This window comes from Equus caballus, chromosome 10, assembly GCF_041296265.1.
Source record: "Equus caballus isolate H_3958 breed thoroughbred chromosome 10, TB-T2T, whole genome shotgun sequence".
Taxonomy (NCBI): domain Eukaryota; kingdom Metazoa; phylum Chordata; class Mammalia; order Perissodactyla; family Equidae; genus Equus; species Equus caballus.
In genome coordinates this window covers 5,613,174-5,630,989 of record NC_091693.1, presented here as the reverse complement: position 1 = coordinate 5,630,989, position 17,816 = coordinate 5,613,174, and the positions used below count along the sequence as shown (strand labels likewise).

Sequence of the window (17,816 nt, the reverse complement as noted above, 5' to 3'; positions counted from 1 at the left end):
CGCCCTGCCCGCCTTGAGAGTGGGCTAGATGTAGCAACTCATTTCCAAAGACAAGAATAGGGAAAGAGGAAAAGAGCGTGGAAACCTGGCCAACACGACACTGATCACGTGATCGAGGCTGATATCACCAGTGGAAAGACATGCTGATATCACATGTGCCCTGATGTCATGTGACAAGAAGGGTACTTCACCCCTGGGCTGTCTCCCAAAAACCCAAAGTCTGAAGCCCAGTCTAAATTATGAGAAAAACAGCAGACAAACTCAGCCTGGGGGACATTCTACAATACCTGACCAGTCCTCCTCAAGACTGCCAAGGCCATGACAAACCAGGAAAGACCGAGGAAAGGAGCCCGGGAGATGTGATTAACGTGGTGTGTTTAGGGTGTGGATTGGATCATTGGATCCTGGAACACAAAGAGGACATTAACGGACAAGCTGGCGAAACCCAAATAAAGTCTGGAACTTAGTTAATAGTAGTGCACCAATGTCAGTTTCTTGGTTTTGACAAATCTTTGCGACTTTTCTGTAAACCTAAAATTATCCCAAAATTAAAATTTATTTAAAAAAAAAACAAACCTTGCATTAGGAAAAGACTGCACATGCTGCAACTCCTCCATTGACCTTGACCAGCAATCCTCCCCTCCCACCACCGGGAGACATCTCAGATGATGTTGTGGCACCCTCGGAAGGGCACTGGGACTGCCTGACATTCGCATCCTGATTGTGTTACTTCAGTACTCCAAGCCCTGCTCCATCATCCCACAGAGCGGAGGAGAGGGTTGAAGAAGTGCCTTGTGAAGAACAGTAGACACATGGTCCTCGCCCAGGTGTCCCACCACGCTGAAATTCTGTCCCAGGTAGAGAATGAGCAAGCACATGTGGCCTGGGGCATATGGGGCTCACTTTCCTGGGCTAAAAGGTGTCCAGGAAACTCTGAGGGATATGGCAGTAACCTGAGCCCCGCACGGGGTGACCTTCAGAGGTATGGCCACTGGGCATCAGTAGATGTGGCAAGGAGTGGCTCTGTGGTGGCCAGCTGACAGCTGCAGCTCAGCACTTGGGGCCTCTTTGCCAAGAGCAGTTACCGGATGTGAATCCCGTTTGGCTTAGGGTTCCGAGTGGGTTAGAGAGCTTGTGTCCTCCCAGCGACTCTGGGCTTCAACAGAACTTGTTCTGTCACAGATGACTCAAGAAAAGGTGAGGCAAGTGCCTCCCTCACAAGCTTCTTAATTCTGACTTAACAAAACGTTTAAAACCTTTACCTTAAGTAATCCCAGGCAATATTCATAAACATATATAGCAAGTATAAGTAAAAAATTCTCATGTGCAGACTCCAGAGAAATGGGATATTCCTTCCATTCATCTAACAAACATCTGTGAAGCACCTACTGCGTGTTGGCCGCTGTCCTAGACCCGGGGATGCAGCAACACACGCAGAAAGGCCCTCGCTCTCCAGGGACTAAGAGGGAGCAGAAGGCAATCAACAAATGGCAAGAAGAGCTGTGGAGAAAGCTGAAGCAGCAGAGAACCGAGAGAGCTGTGGTGCGGGGGAGTGCCCTTCAATAGAGGTGTCAAGAGTGTGGGCAAGTCTCTCTGATAACATGAGATTTGAAGAGACCTGAGGACTTACATGGTCACTCATGCAGCCACTTGGCGGAAGAGTATTCCAGGCAGTGAGGGCAGCATGTGCAAAGGCCCTGCTGCAGGAGCACACTTGGCGTGGTCAAGAAACAGAAAGGAGGCCAGCAATGGAGAAGGTGGCAGGGAGACCTTCAGAGAGGCAGCAGGCAGGGTGCTGGTTATACAAATTGCACAGCAGGTGTGGGTCATAGAAGGAGCTTGGGTTTTGCTCAGGTTGTAGCTGTGGAGGACTGATGGTGTGTACAGTACAGAAAAACTCAAAAGAAGCAAGTTGGAGAAAAATTATATTTCTGTGTCAGACTGCCGTGTTATAACCAAGTGGCAGGACTTGGTCAACAGACAACTAGAGCTTGTGGGCCAGCATGTAGGGGAGGAATCAGGGCTCCAGAAACAGGCTTATGGGACTAGCTCAAGAGACGCCACTGAGCAGGTCAAGGACAGAGATTGTGATGAAAACAGGGCAGGGCAGCAGCCACCAGGGAGCCTGACCAGGGGGTCAGGGCTGCTGCTCGGGCCTTCCCTTGACACTTACCAGCCGTGAGACCTTTAACTACAGACTGAGTTTCCTGAAAAATCATCAAGTTGAGACCAGACGGTCTTCAAGGTCACCTGCAGTTGTGATGGGCTGACAATGGCCATCATTCAGGAGGCCTGATTGGGAGCCTTGTTGCCCCTTTGCCCTGTCAACCCGGGAAATTTCAGTTCTTAAGCTTTTCCCATCAGCTGACCCTGGGACGCAGCCCCCAAGATGGGGAAGGAAGGCCAAGCCAGTGCCCTTTGTTGACTCAGGGACTTAGCACCTCACCAGCACACACACCTCCTCCCTCCGCAGCCCCAGGCAATTCCAAGCTGTGGCCTGGGAGACGCCTGGCAGCACCTGCTAGAAAAGGCAGGGTCAGGTGAAGGTCCCTCCTGCCCCATGGTGGGGCCAACAGCAGGTATAAAAGGGCTGCAGAATTGAAAGTGAGCACCTGCCACCTGCACCATGAAGCGGGCTGGTGCTCTCGTGCTGCTCTGGACCACCTTGCTTCTGATCCCAGGCAGAAGTGGGTGGTAGCTGGGAAATAGGGGCCTGGGAGCACGGGTTCTCCAGGGGCTCCGACGCTTTCCCAGGGCAGTTCTGAGCATGTTGGGAGGGGGAAGGGAAGAGTATGTTCTGATGCATGTCTTTCAAGGGAGTGTCAGCTTGTCTTTGTTTTCCAGATTGTGACATTTGCCCAGCCGTGAAGGAAGATGTTAATATATTCCTGACAGGAACCCCTGATGACTATGTTAAAAAAGTTTCACAGTACCAACGCAATCCTGTAATATTGGCCAATGCTGAAAAGCTAAAGAACTGCATTGATAAGAAATTGACAGCCGAGGATAAGGAGAATGCCCTCAGTGTGCTGGTGGGTCGAGCTGTGTGTCTGTGCCTTTGGCGCCTGTCTGGAGGCCTCTCAGGGCAGTGTGGGGTGGGGGAGCTCATCCTCCTCTCCACCATGACCCTCCCCTGGGAACCTGGGAAGGGAAAGAACCTCATGAAGGAGGAGGTGGAGAGGATGGGGCAGACACCAACCAAGTAGGGAAGGACTGGACAGGGAAAAATTGGTCTAGCCCTTGAGCTCTCGGGCTGGCTCTGACTGCTCAGCTCTGCTGGGCCACCAGCCTGGGACCCTCCAGACCCTTGTGTCTCCATGGCACCACCTGCTTGGTGTCAGGCCCTTAGCTCTGGCCTCCCTGACTCCAGGCTCTCTAGCACATGAGCCTAGATCTTCAAATCACTAGCACGGGTCCTTGCCTTCTCCAAACATTGGTTTCTTTACCTTACCTACCATCCTACACCATCCCCCTTAAGACCTTCATTTTGCCTTGTTGTCTGGATCCCAGAAGGCCATTCTGTGCCTCACATGCCAGGAGAGGAGGCAGCATCCAAAAGCCACACTCCTGCCCTCCCCAGACCTGGATGCCCCAAGTGGAGAATCACAGAAAATCCTCTCTCTGCTGCCCCAGGAGGTGGTGGGAACAAACCACTGCTTCAGCCGCAAGGGGCCAAGGGGCAGATGGAGGAAGCAGACTGGGGTCAGCTCATTCCTGGAGACTCCCAGTTGCCCATAGGCGCATCTGAACCCTGCCAGTTCCTGCTCAGCAGCCTCTTCCCATTCTGTCGCCGCCTTGCCCCCATCCCACCAGGGCAACTGCTCCTACTCTCTCTCTTCTGTTGGAGGAAGCTTCTAGGCACACCCCGGGACTCTTTTGTGGTGTAGGAAGTTGGGAGGAATCCACCTTTACCTGCTCAGTTCCAGAGGCCACCCTCCAAACCAGCCTGCTGGCCCTCCCCAGGAAGTGTCCAGTGAGTGTCCAGTGCAGCTGGATGTCTCTTTCACCGCTTGAGGCCTCACCGGGTTCCCTGACCTTCTCTTTGCAGGAGAAAATATACTCAAGTGATTTTTGTTAATGGAGCCATCCTTGCCAGGAGCCCCAAGGAAGTCACTTGCCTGATCACTAAGTAGTCTGAGCAATCTGCCATGTCCGGGTGTCTGATTAGAAGATTCCAGCAATAAAAGCCTTGCAATTCACGAGAGAGTGCTCACTCCTTGGGGATCGGGCTTTTGGTGGTGGGTGGGGGTACAGCAGGACCCCTGGTGTGACTTCCAACTGTGGCTGGATTTGAATGCTGTCAGATGTTGCTCCTTCACTCAATTCAATCGGTGGGGGGAGGGGGGTCAGGATAATTAGAATTAGTGTTTGAGCACTTCTGTGACCAGAACCCACAGGTCACATGCATTATCTACCAAATTTTGTCCTCCCAGCAACCTTGAGAGATGGGAGTAATCATCCTAGTCTTACAAGTGAAGAAACTGACGCGCAGAGGTGTAAAGTGCCTGCCAAAGATTTCCTAGGTCCTGGGCAGCAGAATCTGCTGCAGCCCCCGCGCCACCCCCGCCCCTGCCTGTCCTCTGCGGGGGAGACAGGCTCGGCTAAGTCGCGTGCGGCTGTGCACGTGTTCCAGTCCTCTGGGCCTCTGACTCCCACCTATGAAATGGAAATGCCTCCCATCTGCACGCTGTGGTGAGGCCAGAGTAAAATAGGTGAGAAGGGGCCCCTGTCCCAAGCGCCTGACAGGAGAGAAAGAACGAAGGATCAAGGTACAAGTGCTAATCTGGTCACTTCTTGAACCTCAGTTTACCCTAATGACAACCGCTCAAGTGTGGCTTCAGTTGCCTCCAGGTAAATGTACTGTAAGGTGGGTCTAATGCTTAGAGTAGGGGTCCTGCGTCCTGGAGCTTCACAACTCCTCCTGTGGCTCTGCTCCATGGCCGTGATTGTGGCGCCTTCTCAGTCCCCGCTGCCACCCTGACTCCGCTTGGCCTAACCCCCAGCACCTCTCATAGCTCCACCACAAGCGACCGAGAGTTCTCCCAGAAAAGAGTCCACTGGGCTTACACCACAGGGCCCTGCCCGCAGTGTGGTGGGGGTACCTCTGAGACCCTCAGGGTGAAGAGGCTTAGGAGAGGCCCCCAGAGGTGATCCAGAGCAGCCGCTTCTCTCCATGTGAAGCATACTCCGGGGGTAGCAGGGGAAGGCCACCTCGCCCAGAGTGAGACCTGGCTCTTGGTCAATGCCCCACTGCTCTGATCCCAAGGGTCTGGCTGGAGGCCACTTCTAAGATGCAGAACTGCCTCTGTCAGGGCAAGGGGAGTTTAGGGGGTATGAGTAGGTTGTGGGGTAGAGACCCTTCTCATCACCCTTGCACATGTGACCTAGGATGCATATTCTATCTCTCCCCCATTCTACGGACTTAAAAGCTCCAGGGCTTCTGAAAGGAGAGTTGCCACCCCGATGAGCTGGGTGGGTGGTGCATGTCCTGAACAAAGACTCACCCTTGTCTGCAGCAAGCGTATGGGTGTGACGCGTGTCCGTCCAAAGATGAGGAGGAGAGGAGAGAAGGGCAGCTTGTCCTCACTGGGACACAATCAGTCTCTTGGCCATTGCTCAACTCCCACAGAACTCCCTACGGACTGCTGGGCACCAAAGAGACATCTCGATATTGTCCATGCGCTCCCTCCCCTCTCGCTGCCTGCCTCCAACCTACAGAATCTGTATCTACCCTGGGGTTGGGGGAAAAAAATCAGAATCAGATGCTCTTCCAAATCTTTTTCTGTCTGACATCCAAACCTCAGATGGGTTGAAAAGTAAATGTCAAATGCTTGTTGGCTTTGATCTCTGATTCTCACATGACTTTGCCTCAGCTCATAGAAGCCCCACCTCATTTCCATGTGGGCCGGCCTGAGTTCACCTGCGCTGTGGTGGATAATCCCCTGCTGGCACACTTCCTCCCTCCTCAACCCTGCATCTCTCTTCACTGCTTAGTGGCTTCCTCTGACCCCTGGGAGCTGCCTGAATCATTGTTAGGCTCACTCTGAAAGTGTGGGGGAATTAATGCCCACAGGACAACCCTCAAACACTACAGGCCCCAGCCTCCTTGACTTCCGGTGCGTCAGTTCTGAGGTGATTTCCACACTGTCCCTGAGAAGGTGCCCAGTGGGCTTGAGCCCCAGTTGCCCACCCCCACGGTTTTTCTCACTTTCCTGTTTCACCTTCCTTAGTTCTTCACATGAGCACCCTGAGATCATCTCCCAAATAAACTGCCTGCCCCTGAGTCCCTGTGTCTGGGTCTCCTTTGGTGAGAACACAAACTAACACAGTGACCTATGTCCATCTGCCTGATCCGGAAGCAAAGACCACCAAGTAGAAGGGGCCAGCGAAAGCAGCAGGAGGAAGGGACTGGGACATGCCGGTTGGCCCTTTAGCACCATCATCCACCCTACACAGACAACAGGGAACTCTGGTGGGGTAGGGAGGTGCTCTCTTGCCATTCATTTCTCTAGGGGCCTTGCACTGTGGAATTCCCAGACTGCCCTGACAAGGTGCTTTTGTGACGTACCCTCAATCCCAGTCCATGGGACTCTGAGGGATTCCAGGCAGAAGCATCGCTGTTCCGTTGACCAACACCTAGGAGCCAAGAAGAGACAGAGATGGAGGCAAGTTCTGGGTGCAAGTACAGAGGAATCAGGACTGAGACAAGCCCCCAAGAGAGAAAAGCCCTAGATCCAACACACAGTGGTGCAAGGGTTTGCCCCCACGATTGCAAAGGAGATCTGCATTGGTGAAAGTACTGCTTGGTGGTTGCCATCATAGCTGGAAGTTTCTCTTCCATTCCTTTTTTAAAAATATTATATAACATTGACTTCTGTCCCAAAGGTACAACTTACTTATACTCATTCTAAGACTGGCCATGCTAGCAGGCTCAGGACTCAGGGAATGCAGCCAGAGCTTCAAACCCAGGCTTCCGAAGGGGTCCATGTGGAAGGGGAAGCTGTTCTCTTATGTGCCCCAGGAGGGTCTCCCCAGGAAGGCACAGGACTTAGCAGATCCTGAGGGGTGCTCAAAAGAGGAAATAGTTGAACGAGACAGAAATACATCTTCCTCTGACAGGGACACCATAGAAAACACATGCAGATTCATCATCTCCGTTCCCTGATTACTGAGGTAATTGCAAACTCACCACTTGGCTAGACAAACAGGCCCCACTTTTAAAGCCTGCAGAGAAGCACGCAGCCCCATGTGTGGGCAGCAGGAACACAGTCTTAGCATGGGCCAACACAGCAGAGTTCGATTAAGAGGAGGCCCTCCTCATGGTAGCAGGGCAAGACAGAGTCACATCACCGCTGTTTCCACCACAAACCTAGCTCTGACCAGACATACAGGGCTGGCACCGCCTGAAGTGCATCTTTCATACGCAAGCCATGAGGGGTTAGCCCATCCTGCATTCTTTCAGGAGAAGCATAGAAAGAACAATAATAAGTCAGAAAGATATCTGAACCATTTTGATCTAGCTGCCAGGAGAAAAAAATAAAGACTCAAGATTAAATAAGAGTAAATAAAGCTACAGAGCCAAAAAGAGGCAAGTGATAGTAAATTTCTATGTGGAACCATTGAAATGTCTACACTCTCTTCCCCAACGTTTTCATCACAGACTACCTGCATCCAGGTATGCATCCTCCAAGAAGGAAGTTGGAGAGGGAGCATGATGTAATGGTTAAGAGCAGGGACCCTAGAGCCACACTTCCTGGGTTCAAAATTGCATTCAGAAGATCAATAGTTAGAATGACACCACTGCAAGCTAGTACATAATAGAGGAGTGTGTCCAAAATGTTAAAGGAAAATCATTTCCAGCTTAGAATTCTATCCCTATCAAACTGTCAATTCAAATACGTAATAATCAAAAAAAAATTCACCTTCCTTGCACCTGTTCTCAGGAAGCTACAAAAAGATGTCTGTCCTCAAAGCAATAGAGTAGATCAAGAAAGAGGAAGACATCAAAACTCCCTAGATGATGAGGAAGGGAAATACCAGGACAACCACTGCATCATCAGTCCAGATTTGGAGAGTCATCAGTCCAGATCGGAGCATGAGGACAGGAGACTTCAGGAGCTAGCTATCCAGGCAGGGAAAAAATGGATCACCAGATTGCTCAATGTGTTAACCATAGGAAGAAGAGGTTTTGTTTCTTCTTGGGGAATTTGGGGATAATTTAGTAATATGCAGATAATAACAAAGTATGAGCAAGTCTAATCTAATAATGTATAAAAATATATTTTTTTGTTAAAAAATGTTTATTTTATTCCAAGAATGCAAACATAGCTTAGCATTACAAAAACATATAATTCACTGTATCAACAGACTAAATGAAAAAGATCAAATAATCATCTAATTTGATGCAGAAAAAAAGTCTTATATTGCTGAACAGTCATTTGTGATTTTAAAGAAACTTAACAAACTGGGAACAGAAGAGGTCTTCACAAGTGTGATAAAGTGCATTTGAAAAAACTACAACAAACATCCTACTTGATGGTAAAATATTACAAGCAGTCCATTTAAAATAAGAAACAAGGTAATGATGCTTGCACTGCTACTTCTACTAGACATTATACTGTATTTACTAATCAATTCATTAAGAAAGTATAATATCAGTGAAGTAGAAAATGGATAAACAATTATTATCAACAACACCAAAACCTGGTTCTTTGAAAAGTTAATAAATTTGATAAACCTGTACTACTGATTAAGAAGAAAAGAAGACACAAATGACCAATCAGAAATAAAAGAAGGGATATCTTCATAGAGTCTACATAGGGTAAAAATAAACTAAGGAAATATTATGAACAAATTATGCCAATAAATCTGGTGGTTTAGCTGAAATGGAAAACTCCCTTGAAGACAAAAATTATAGCAACTGACTCAAGGCAAAAGAGAAAATCTGAATAACCCTATATCTGCTAAGAAAATCAAACTTTTTTTTTCTTCTTCTTCTTCTCCCCAAAGCCCCTCGGTACATAGTTGTATATTCTGGTTGTGAGTGCCTCTGGTTGTGCTGTGTGGGAGGCCGCCTCAACATGACCTGACGAGTGGTGCCATGTCCGCACCCAGGATCCGAACCAGCGAAATCCTGGGCTGCCGAAGCAGAACACGCAAACTTAACCACTCGGTCACAGGACTGGTCCCAGAAAATTAAACTTTTAATTAAAACTTCACACATAGAAAGCTCCAGGCTCACAGAGTTTTACTGGTGAATTCTATCAAATGTTAGAAGAAGAAATAATACCAATACTGTATAAATGCTTTAAGAAAATGGAGGACAAAGGAATCTTCCCAGCTCATCTCTTGGGCCAGCGTTATCCTCGTAAGAAATCCAGACAAAAATGTTACAACTGCAGACCAGTACTCTTCATAAACATATGTGCAAAAATCCTTAACAAAATATTAGCAAATCCAATTCAGCAACACTTAAAAAGGATGATACATCATGACAAAGTGGTGTTTATCCTGAGAATGCAAGATTGGTTTAACATTCAAAATCAAAATCAATCAGTGTAATCCACCATACTAATAGAATAATGAAGAAAAGCCATAAATCATCCCAATCAATGCAGAAAATATGTTTGAAAAAAATCAAAACATTCATAATAAAACCTATTAATAAACTAGGAAGAGAATGGAACTTCTTCATTATAAGTATTTTAGTAATAACATTGTATTATAACATTAACAGTATTAACATTATAAGTTGCACCTGCAAAAACACCTATGATTGACATAACACTCAGTGGTGAAAGATTGAATACCTTCCTCCAAAAATCGAGAACAAGACAAAGATGACCACTTTCACTATTTCTTTTGAACATTGTCCTGAAGTTCTGACCAGTGAAATAAAGGAAGAACAAAGGAATACATATTGGAAAGGAAGAAGTAAAACTACGATTTTATCAATACATGCAGAAATGATATTGAAAAAAATCAACATTCATTTATGATAAAACCTGTCAGAACAATACTAATAGAAGCACGCTTCCTCAATCTAATAAAAAGTACCCAAAAAAACCCAAAGAAAATTTCAACTAACATTGCACTTAATGAGGAAAGACTGAATGTTTTCCCTCTAAGATCAAGAATAAGGCAAGGACACCCACTCTTATCATTTCTATTCAACTTTGTACTGGAAGCTCTAACGTGCAATAAGGCAAGAAAAAAGAAATGCAAAATATGCTTGGAATAAAGAAATTAAACTCCCTTTATTCAGAGATAACATTATGATATACAGAGAAAATCCTAAAAATCTACAAAAACACTATTAGGACATATAAGTGAATTTAACATATTTGCAGAATACAAAGTCAATATAAAAAAATCAAGCATATTTTTAGATACAGGCAACAAACAATTGAAAATTGAAGTAAAATATCATTCACAATAGCATCAAAAAAATGAAACATTTTGGTATGAAATTAACAAAATATGAGCAAGACCTGTATAATGGAAGCTACACAACATTGATTACTGAGAGGAGTAAAAGACATAAATAAATGGAGAGACACACCATGCTCATATGTTGGAAGACTCAATATTGTTAAGATTTCAATTCTATTGATCTTTAGATTCAATGCAAACCTGATCCATATGCCAGTAGGCAGTTTGTAGAAATTGACAAGTTGATTCTAATTATTTGGGAGTAACATTAGTGAGATGGCTGAGTAGAAGATCTCAACCTCCATCCCCCTACAAAAACCAACAATTAGCTATCCATGAGTGAAAATAGCAATGGGAGAGGTCAGGGGTCCACTTAAGAAGCTGCAGTAACAGTAGTACAAAATAAAATAAGCGAAGCCATCAAGAAAACCAACAGCCAGCACAAACACTGCATACTCCCACGGCTTTCACCACCAAAGACCGCTAAGTTTTCGCCCTCTCGGGCTCCAGGTGATACAGACTCTATATCGGTTTCCCTACATTAACCCAGCATATATGGGGTTAAAACCAAAACACTCATTCCCTGCTTACTCTCTGGCTTCCTGGCTCTAGAATCCACTATCCTCCATGGAGACAGACACCACCAAGGACAAGCACCTGGATTCATTATCTCCTCCCCACAAAGAGATACAGGCTGGTGGGAAAGCTCCGACCAGCAAGGCCCTATGCTCCCCTCCCCTACCTAAAACCCCAAATAAAAACCCTTCCTTTTAGTCTTTCGGGGAGTTTGGGATTTCAGCATTGGCTGCCCTCTCTCCTTGCCCAGCGCTGTACAAGAATAAAATTTCTACTTTCTTCCACTACCCCCAGTGTCAGAGATTGGCTTGCTGTGCAACGGGTGAGCGAACTCACTTCAGGTTCAATATCACAGCTGCCTGAGTCCCTCCACCTGCCCCGACTGGAACCACTACAGCTATTGCCTCCATGGAGGGTCCCAGCCCTGGGGCCCACTGCAGCCAATATGTGTGCAGCAAAGCTGGCCTTGGCCCCTGTAGCCACACACGTGCATACCACCAGCTCTGTCCCCAGCAACTGTACATGTGCCTGCAGTTGGTCCCAGCCCCTACCACTGGCTCCACCCTCACTACTATGCTTATACCACTGCTGCCATGCAGGCACCTGCAGCCTACCCCCAGATCTGAGCACATGCACATTGCTGGCACTAGCAACCACCACCACCTGCTCCAGTCCCTCATCACTGAACCCAGAGGCCTCCCTGAGGACCACAATAGTTACGTTTCTGTACATTAACAATAAACAATCCAAAACGGAAATTACAAAAAATAAAATACTTAGGAATAAACCTAATCACAGAAGTGAAAGACATATAGTGAAAACTACAAAACATTGATGAAAAAATTAAAGACACAAATAAGTAGAAAGACATCCCATATTCATGGATTGGAAGTCTTAATATTGTTAACATATCCACCCTACTCAAGGCAATCTACAGAGGCAATGCAATCTCTATTGAAATCCCAATGGCATCTTTTAGAGAAATAGAAAAACTATTCTAAAATTCATGTGGAACCACAAAGGACACCAAATAGCCAAAACAATCTTGAAAAAGAAAAACAAAGCTGGAGGCACCACACTTCTTGATTTCAAAACATATAACAAGGCTGCAGTAATTAAAACAGTATGATACAGACATAAATACTGACATATAGATCAGTGGAACAGAATAGAGAGCCCAGAAAAAAACTTCACACATCTGCAGTCAACTGATCTTCAACAAGCATGCCAGGAACACACAATGGGGAAAGGATAGTCTCTTCAATAAAAGATGTTGGATGCCACTGTATATCAAGATGAAAAAGAATGAAGTTTGACCTTTAGCTTATACCACACACAAAAAACAACTCAAAATAGATTGAAGACTGAAACATAATGCCTGACACGGCAAAACTCCTTGAAGGAAATACAGGGGGAAAGCTTTTTGATATTGGTCTTGGTAATGATTTCTTGGATATTACACCCAAAGCACAGGCAACAAAAGCAAAAATAGACATGTGGCATTACATCAAACTAAAAAGCTTTGGCACAGCAAAAGAAACCATAAACAGGGTGAAAGGCAACCTATAGAATGGGAAAAATATTTTCGAACCACATGTCTGATAAGGAGTTAATATTCAAATATATATAAAGAGTTAATATTCGAAATATAACATTCAAAACTCCTACAACTCAATAGCAAAAAAACCAAAATAACTCACTTTAAAAAATGAGTAATGGATTTGAATAGACGGTTCTCCAAAGAAGATATAAAAATGGATGACAGGTACACGAAAAGACATTCAACATCAAGAATTATCAGGGAAATACAAAACCACAATGAGATATCATCTCACACTTGTTAGGAAAGCAATTTTCAAAAGTAAAGAATCAAAAGATAACAAATTCTCGCATGGATGTGGAGAAATTGGAACCCTTGTGAACTATTATTTGTGACAACATAAACTGGTACAGCCATTTTGGAAAACGGTATACAGTATCCTCAAAAAATTAAAAATACAACTGCCGTATGCTCCAGCAATCCCACTTCTAGGTATTTATCCAAAAGAATTGAAATCAGGATCTCAAAGAGATATTTGCACTCCCATGTTTATTACAGCATTATTCACAATAGCCAAGATGTGGGAGCAACCTAAATGTCCATTAATGGATGAATGCATAAAGAAAATGTTGTATATATCCATACAATGGAATATTATTCATCCTTTAAAAAGAAGAAAATCGTACTATGTGCAACAACATGGATAAACCTTAAGGATATTATGTCAAGTGAAATAAGCCAGTCACAGAAAGACAAATACTGCATGATTGCACTTACATGATGTGTCTAAAGTAGTTAAACCCATAGGAGCAGAAAACAGAATGGTGTTTGCCAGGGGCTGAGGGAAAGGGAAATGGGAAGTTGCTGTTCATTGGGTAGAAAGTTTCAGTTATGTAAGATACAAAAGTCCCAGAGATCTGCTGTACAGTATTGTGTTTATAGTTAATAACACTGCACTTTAAAATTTGTTAAGAATGCAGATATCATGTTATGTGTTTTTCCACTACAATAAAAAATAAGAACTTAATTCTGAAAACATAACACATTTCCATCAACACATAACTGGATAAACAAATTTTGGTACATCAATGCAATGAAATAGTACTGGGCAAAAAAAAAATTCAACTCTTGCTGCACAACAACATAGTTAGACAACAGGAGCTAGATATAAAAGATCATATCCTGCATGATTCCATTTGTAGAGGAGACATGGAAAGGTTTAATATCTTGATTATATGTGTTTATCAGTGTAAAAATTTCTCAAAGCTCACCAAAATGTACACTAAAATTGGGTCCATCTTATTGTAAATGAATTATATCTGAATAAATTGTTTTAAAGAGACCCAATAGTTCCATTACAAAAAAAAATGTGCCTGCAAGCACTCCACCCCCATCCATAAAGAGGGGAAAATTTGAAGAAGGCTAAGTCAGAATGGAAAGAGAGAGCAATTTTCACTGTGCCTAAAATATCTCGTTTTTTCAAATTTTATAAAAAATATATGCTCATGTAAAAACGTTGCTATGTCCCTTTCCAGCACTTGAAAGTATCCCATGAAAGTGAGGGGCCCTAAATCTTATGCTTTGTTAGCTCTATGGTCAAATGTTTCTGTTTTAGAGGTTAGAAGAATGGGAAATGTTTGGGACAAAGAATGGAGTAAGGTGGGAATCAATATAAAAGTTTTGAAAAAGTTGGCTGAGGAGAAATGTGAAGTAAATGAGATTATGTATCATGAATGTATAGAGGAGCCGTCCAGCCCAGTTTTCTAACTTTGTCGAACAATGCTCCCACCTCAGTTGGAATGATAGGATTCATCACGAAATGAGGATTGTCCAAGCAAGTACAGTGAGTGTACAAAGAATAGGTACTCATGAGGAAACAGCTTATCAAAGGATACAGGCTGGTTAGGGAGATAAACGATGTCAGGAAGGATATGATCATGGGTAAAAATAGGGACGGGTTATTGAGAGAGCTTACGTTAAGCTGGTTCATTCCAGTATATGTTTTGGTTCTCAAATTGTTGAAACATTTTGACTAGCAGTTGCTGCTCAAAGATTTCCAAGAGCCTCACTACCACCACCATCTCAGATCTCCTAGTTCCATGGCTTCAGTACCTGCCAAACCAACTGTGCACTCAACTATAGCAACTGGCACATTGGAGTGTTTCAAGGACCCTGCAACAGGCTGGCTGTAGTTCTAATTTATCACTGCCTGGTCCACTAAGTCCCATAACAGGCCATCTCCTGGCACTGCTAAGGAGTTCTCTGGATGCCCAGAGTGCTAACTAATGTCCCATCCAGGCAACCCACTCAGCTTTGGTAGCATAGCCCAATCTAGGACTTGTGAGAGAACTGCCCTGTTATCTTCCAAGTAGCTTACCAACTGTTCTTTGCATTGGGTCATATCCCTTGGGTCCCTCCAGCCAGAGCCATCTTTGGTACAAGTAGGACAGAAAGTGATACACGAAGAAGCACTGGCATCCCAGTGTACAGATGCCAGCATCCCTGCTGCCTTGCTACACCTTCACAGCTGTGGCCACTCACTGCCAATTTTGCTCCCTGGGAGTCACCCTTACCAGTCATGGTCCAGTCAGGAGACAGAATCACAGCAGTAATTTGAACATCTACATATGTAGGATCTTTTCACTGTGTCCCACCTATCTCTTACACACTTTTCTATATTTTGCATCCTTTTGCCTTTCTGTTTTGTTCTGGATACTTTCCTTTGATCTAAATTACAATTTACTAATTTTTTAAACAGCGGCACCTGATCTGCTCTTAAATGTGTTATTTGAATACGTAGCTTTAGTCATCATCTTTTTCACTTCTAGAGTCCATTTTGTTCTTTTATAACATTTTTCAGTTATCTGCTGAAATTATCCATCTTATCATTTAATTTCTTTTTTTTTAAGGTTGGCACCTGAGCTAAGGTCTGTTGCCAATCTTCTTTTATTTTCTTTCTCTTCTTCTTCTCCCCAAAGCCCCCCAATACACAGTTGTATATTCTAGTTGTGGGTCCTTCTGGTTGTGCTATGTGGGACGCCACCTCAGCATGACCTGATGAGTGGTTCCATGTCCACGCCCAGGATCTGAACCAGCGAAACCCTGGGCTGCTGAAGTGGAGTGCGCAAACTTAACCACTCGGCCATGGAGCTGGCCCTGTCATTTAATTTCTCTAACTTATTAATCACATTTATTTTAAATTTCATATCTGATAAAGTCAGTGTTTGAATCTTCTGTGAGTCTGCTTTATTTGTATTTTTTCTCTTGATTTTTGATGCCATTGTCATTGTCTTTTTGCATGCTTGTTTATTTTTTAATACTTTTGAGACATTGTGAATGATAAATTACAAAGACAATTTCAGGCCTTGGGTGACATTACATTCCTCCAGAGAGGGAGGTCCTTTTACCACTGTCACGTACCAGGGTAGCAGACTATCACTTTAATCTAGTATCGGTTTGAGTTTGTGTCAGCTTGTTTATTTCTGCTTTACCATTTCTCTAGAATGCAGCCCTTTGGGGTCCCAAGTGAAAACCTGGAATGTTTACCAAGCCTTTCCTCACTGGTGGGCCTGAACTCTGAATTTGTCCCCTATGCCTAATAAGACCGCAAAGGATCTGCTCAGCCTTTCAGCCGCCACCTTAAAATTGGCAAAGGCCTCAACGGGAAAAGCAGTGAAGAATGTCAGACACATCACCTTAGATTTCCCTTCTCTCCGAGGTCCTTCTGTCTCAAATAATCACTACCTTGGTAGCACTCTGATGCCCTCAAACATTTTTTGTCTCATGTTGTCCAATTTTTCTAGCTGTTCTCAGCTGCAGAGTTGGTTTGATGTGACCTAGCCACCACACTGGAATGGAAAGTCTCTTCTTCAAGGTCTCTGGTCCACGTGAGCTGAGGCTCTGCCCGGTCAGCGGGGGCGTTCATATATGTTCAGGCTCCCGACCTGCTACCTCAGCTGCCTGCACACGTGGGCAAAGAGAGTCTCCTCAGGAGGGACTCCTTTTTCGTTGATGATCTTTAACTCAGGTTTGCCAACAACCCAGTATTGGGCTCGCTCTGAAGCCGTCCTCACAATTTTGTATCTCCAGCTTACTCTAAGATACTTAAGGGAGCTTGACACCTTCTCACCACTCAAAACACATGTGCATGCTGAGGTACTTTGCTGGCAGACTATGGCAGTAGCTTCTTACAATTACAATATCTGCTATCAATTTTTACCCATAATGCCCATAAATTACCAGATGATGAAACTGAGAGTCAGGAAGGATAACCACTTCTCCAAGGTTACAGGACCAATGCATAGAAGAGACAGAATTTGAAAACCCTGGGTGTAGAGTCTCTGCCTGGCTGAATGTAGGCATGTATGCAAGCACATTAACAGCCCTACATTAACATGCACAGACATAGAGGCACAGATACACATATGAAAAATAATATACATTTTTAAAAGGAGACTCACCTGCCAGGTAAAGATAATATACTGAGCACATAAGTTTACTTTTAATACCTCTAAAAATCGGACGAAAACTAAATTTGACAGAAATTACTATAGAGGGAATTTTTTTTTTGGTGATGAAGATTGGCCCTGAGCTAACATCTGTTACCAATCTTCCCCTCTTTTGTATGTGGGATGCCACCACAGCATGGCTTGATGAGCAGTGTGTAGGTCTCTGCCTGGGATCTGAACCATAAACCCCAGGCTGCTGAAGGAGAGCATGTGAACTTAAGCACTATGCCATGGCAGTCGGCCCCTAAAGGGATTTTTTCTTTTTATTCCTAGGCCTTTTATTCTTTTTCTTTTTTTTTTTTTTTTTTGAGGAAGATTAGCCCTGAGCTAACATCTGCTGCCAATCCTCTTCTTTTTGCTGAGGAAGACTGGCCCTGAGCTAACATCTGTGCCCATCTTCCTCTGCTTTATATGTGGGACGCCTACCACAGCATGGCTCGACAAGCAATGTGTAGGTCCACATCAGGGATCCCAACAGGTGAACCCCAGGCCGTAAAGCAGAAGGTGTGAACTTAACCGCTGCACCACCCCGCTGGCCCCCTAAAGGGATGTTTTAAAGACACGAACCCACAAGAACAAAAGCAACGAGAGAGAAGAAAACTGCAACTAAATTTTGGAAGCTAAGAAGCAGAATAGAAGGTAACTCTCTCTACAGAAATAGAAAGTGGATTTCTAGGCTGGCAAGTGGAAAGCCAAGACAGCTTGAATTACTACACAGAACCCTCCAAAATATTGCAAATTGAGAGCGCTGGGTACCTCTT

The 17,816-nt window shown here is 44.7% G+C and overlaps 2 protein-coding genes across 2 annotated transcripts in view; one reads left to right on the top strand and one right to left on the bottom strand.

The window, feature by feature from the left end:
* The first annotated feature begins 2,532 nt into the window (after window positions 1–2,532).
* On the top strand, window positions 2,533–4,199 carry LOC100629682 (major allergen I polypeptide chain 1). The gene is made up of 3 exons (XM_014733905.2): window positions 2,533–2,687; window positions 2,845–3,032; window positions 4,049–4,199. Exons 1-3 carry the CDS (start codon window positions 2,627–2,629, stop codon window positions 4,076–4,078), a joined length of 279 nt encoding a protein of 92 aa, XP_014589391.1. The 5' UTR covers window positions 2,533–2,626; the 3' UTR covers window positions 4,079–4,199.
* WTIP (WT1 interacting protein) overlaps window positions 4,119–17,816 on the bottom strand; it is a 79,283-nt gene continuing 65,585 nt past the window's right edge. The window contains exons 8-10 of the transcript XR_011422288.1: window positions 6,569–6,636; window positions 5,505–5,642; window positions 4,119–4,313 (exon numbers count right to left, since the gene is read on the bottom strand). The gene's annotated coding sequence lies outside the window, so the exon portion shown is untranslated. The remainder of the gene's footprint in view (window positions 4,314–5,504; window positions 5,643–6,568; window positions 6,637–17,816) is intronic.

Coding starts and splice junctions, on each gene's coding strand:
- LOC100629682 (XM_014733905.2), top strand. CDS start 2,627: ATGAAGCGGGCTGGTGCTCTCGTGCTGCTCTGGACCACCTTGCTTCTG. Junction 2,688..2,844: donor GCTTCTGATCCCAGGCAGAA/GTGGGTGGTAGC, acceptor TTTGTTTTCCAG/ATTGTGACATTTGCCCAGCC. Junction 3,033..4,048: donor AGAATGCCCTCAGTGTGCTG/GTGGGTCGAGCT, acceptor TTCTCTTTGCAG/GAGAAAATATACTCAAGTGA.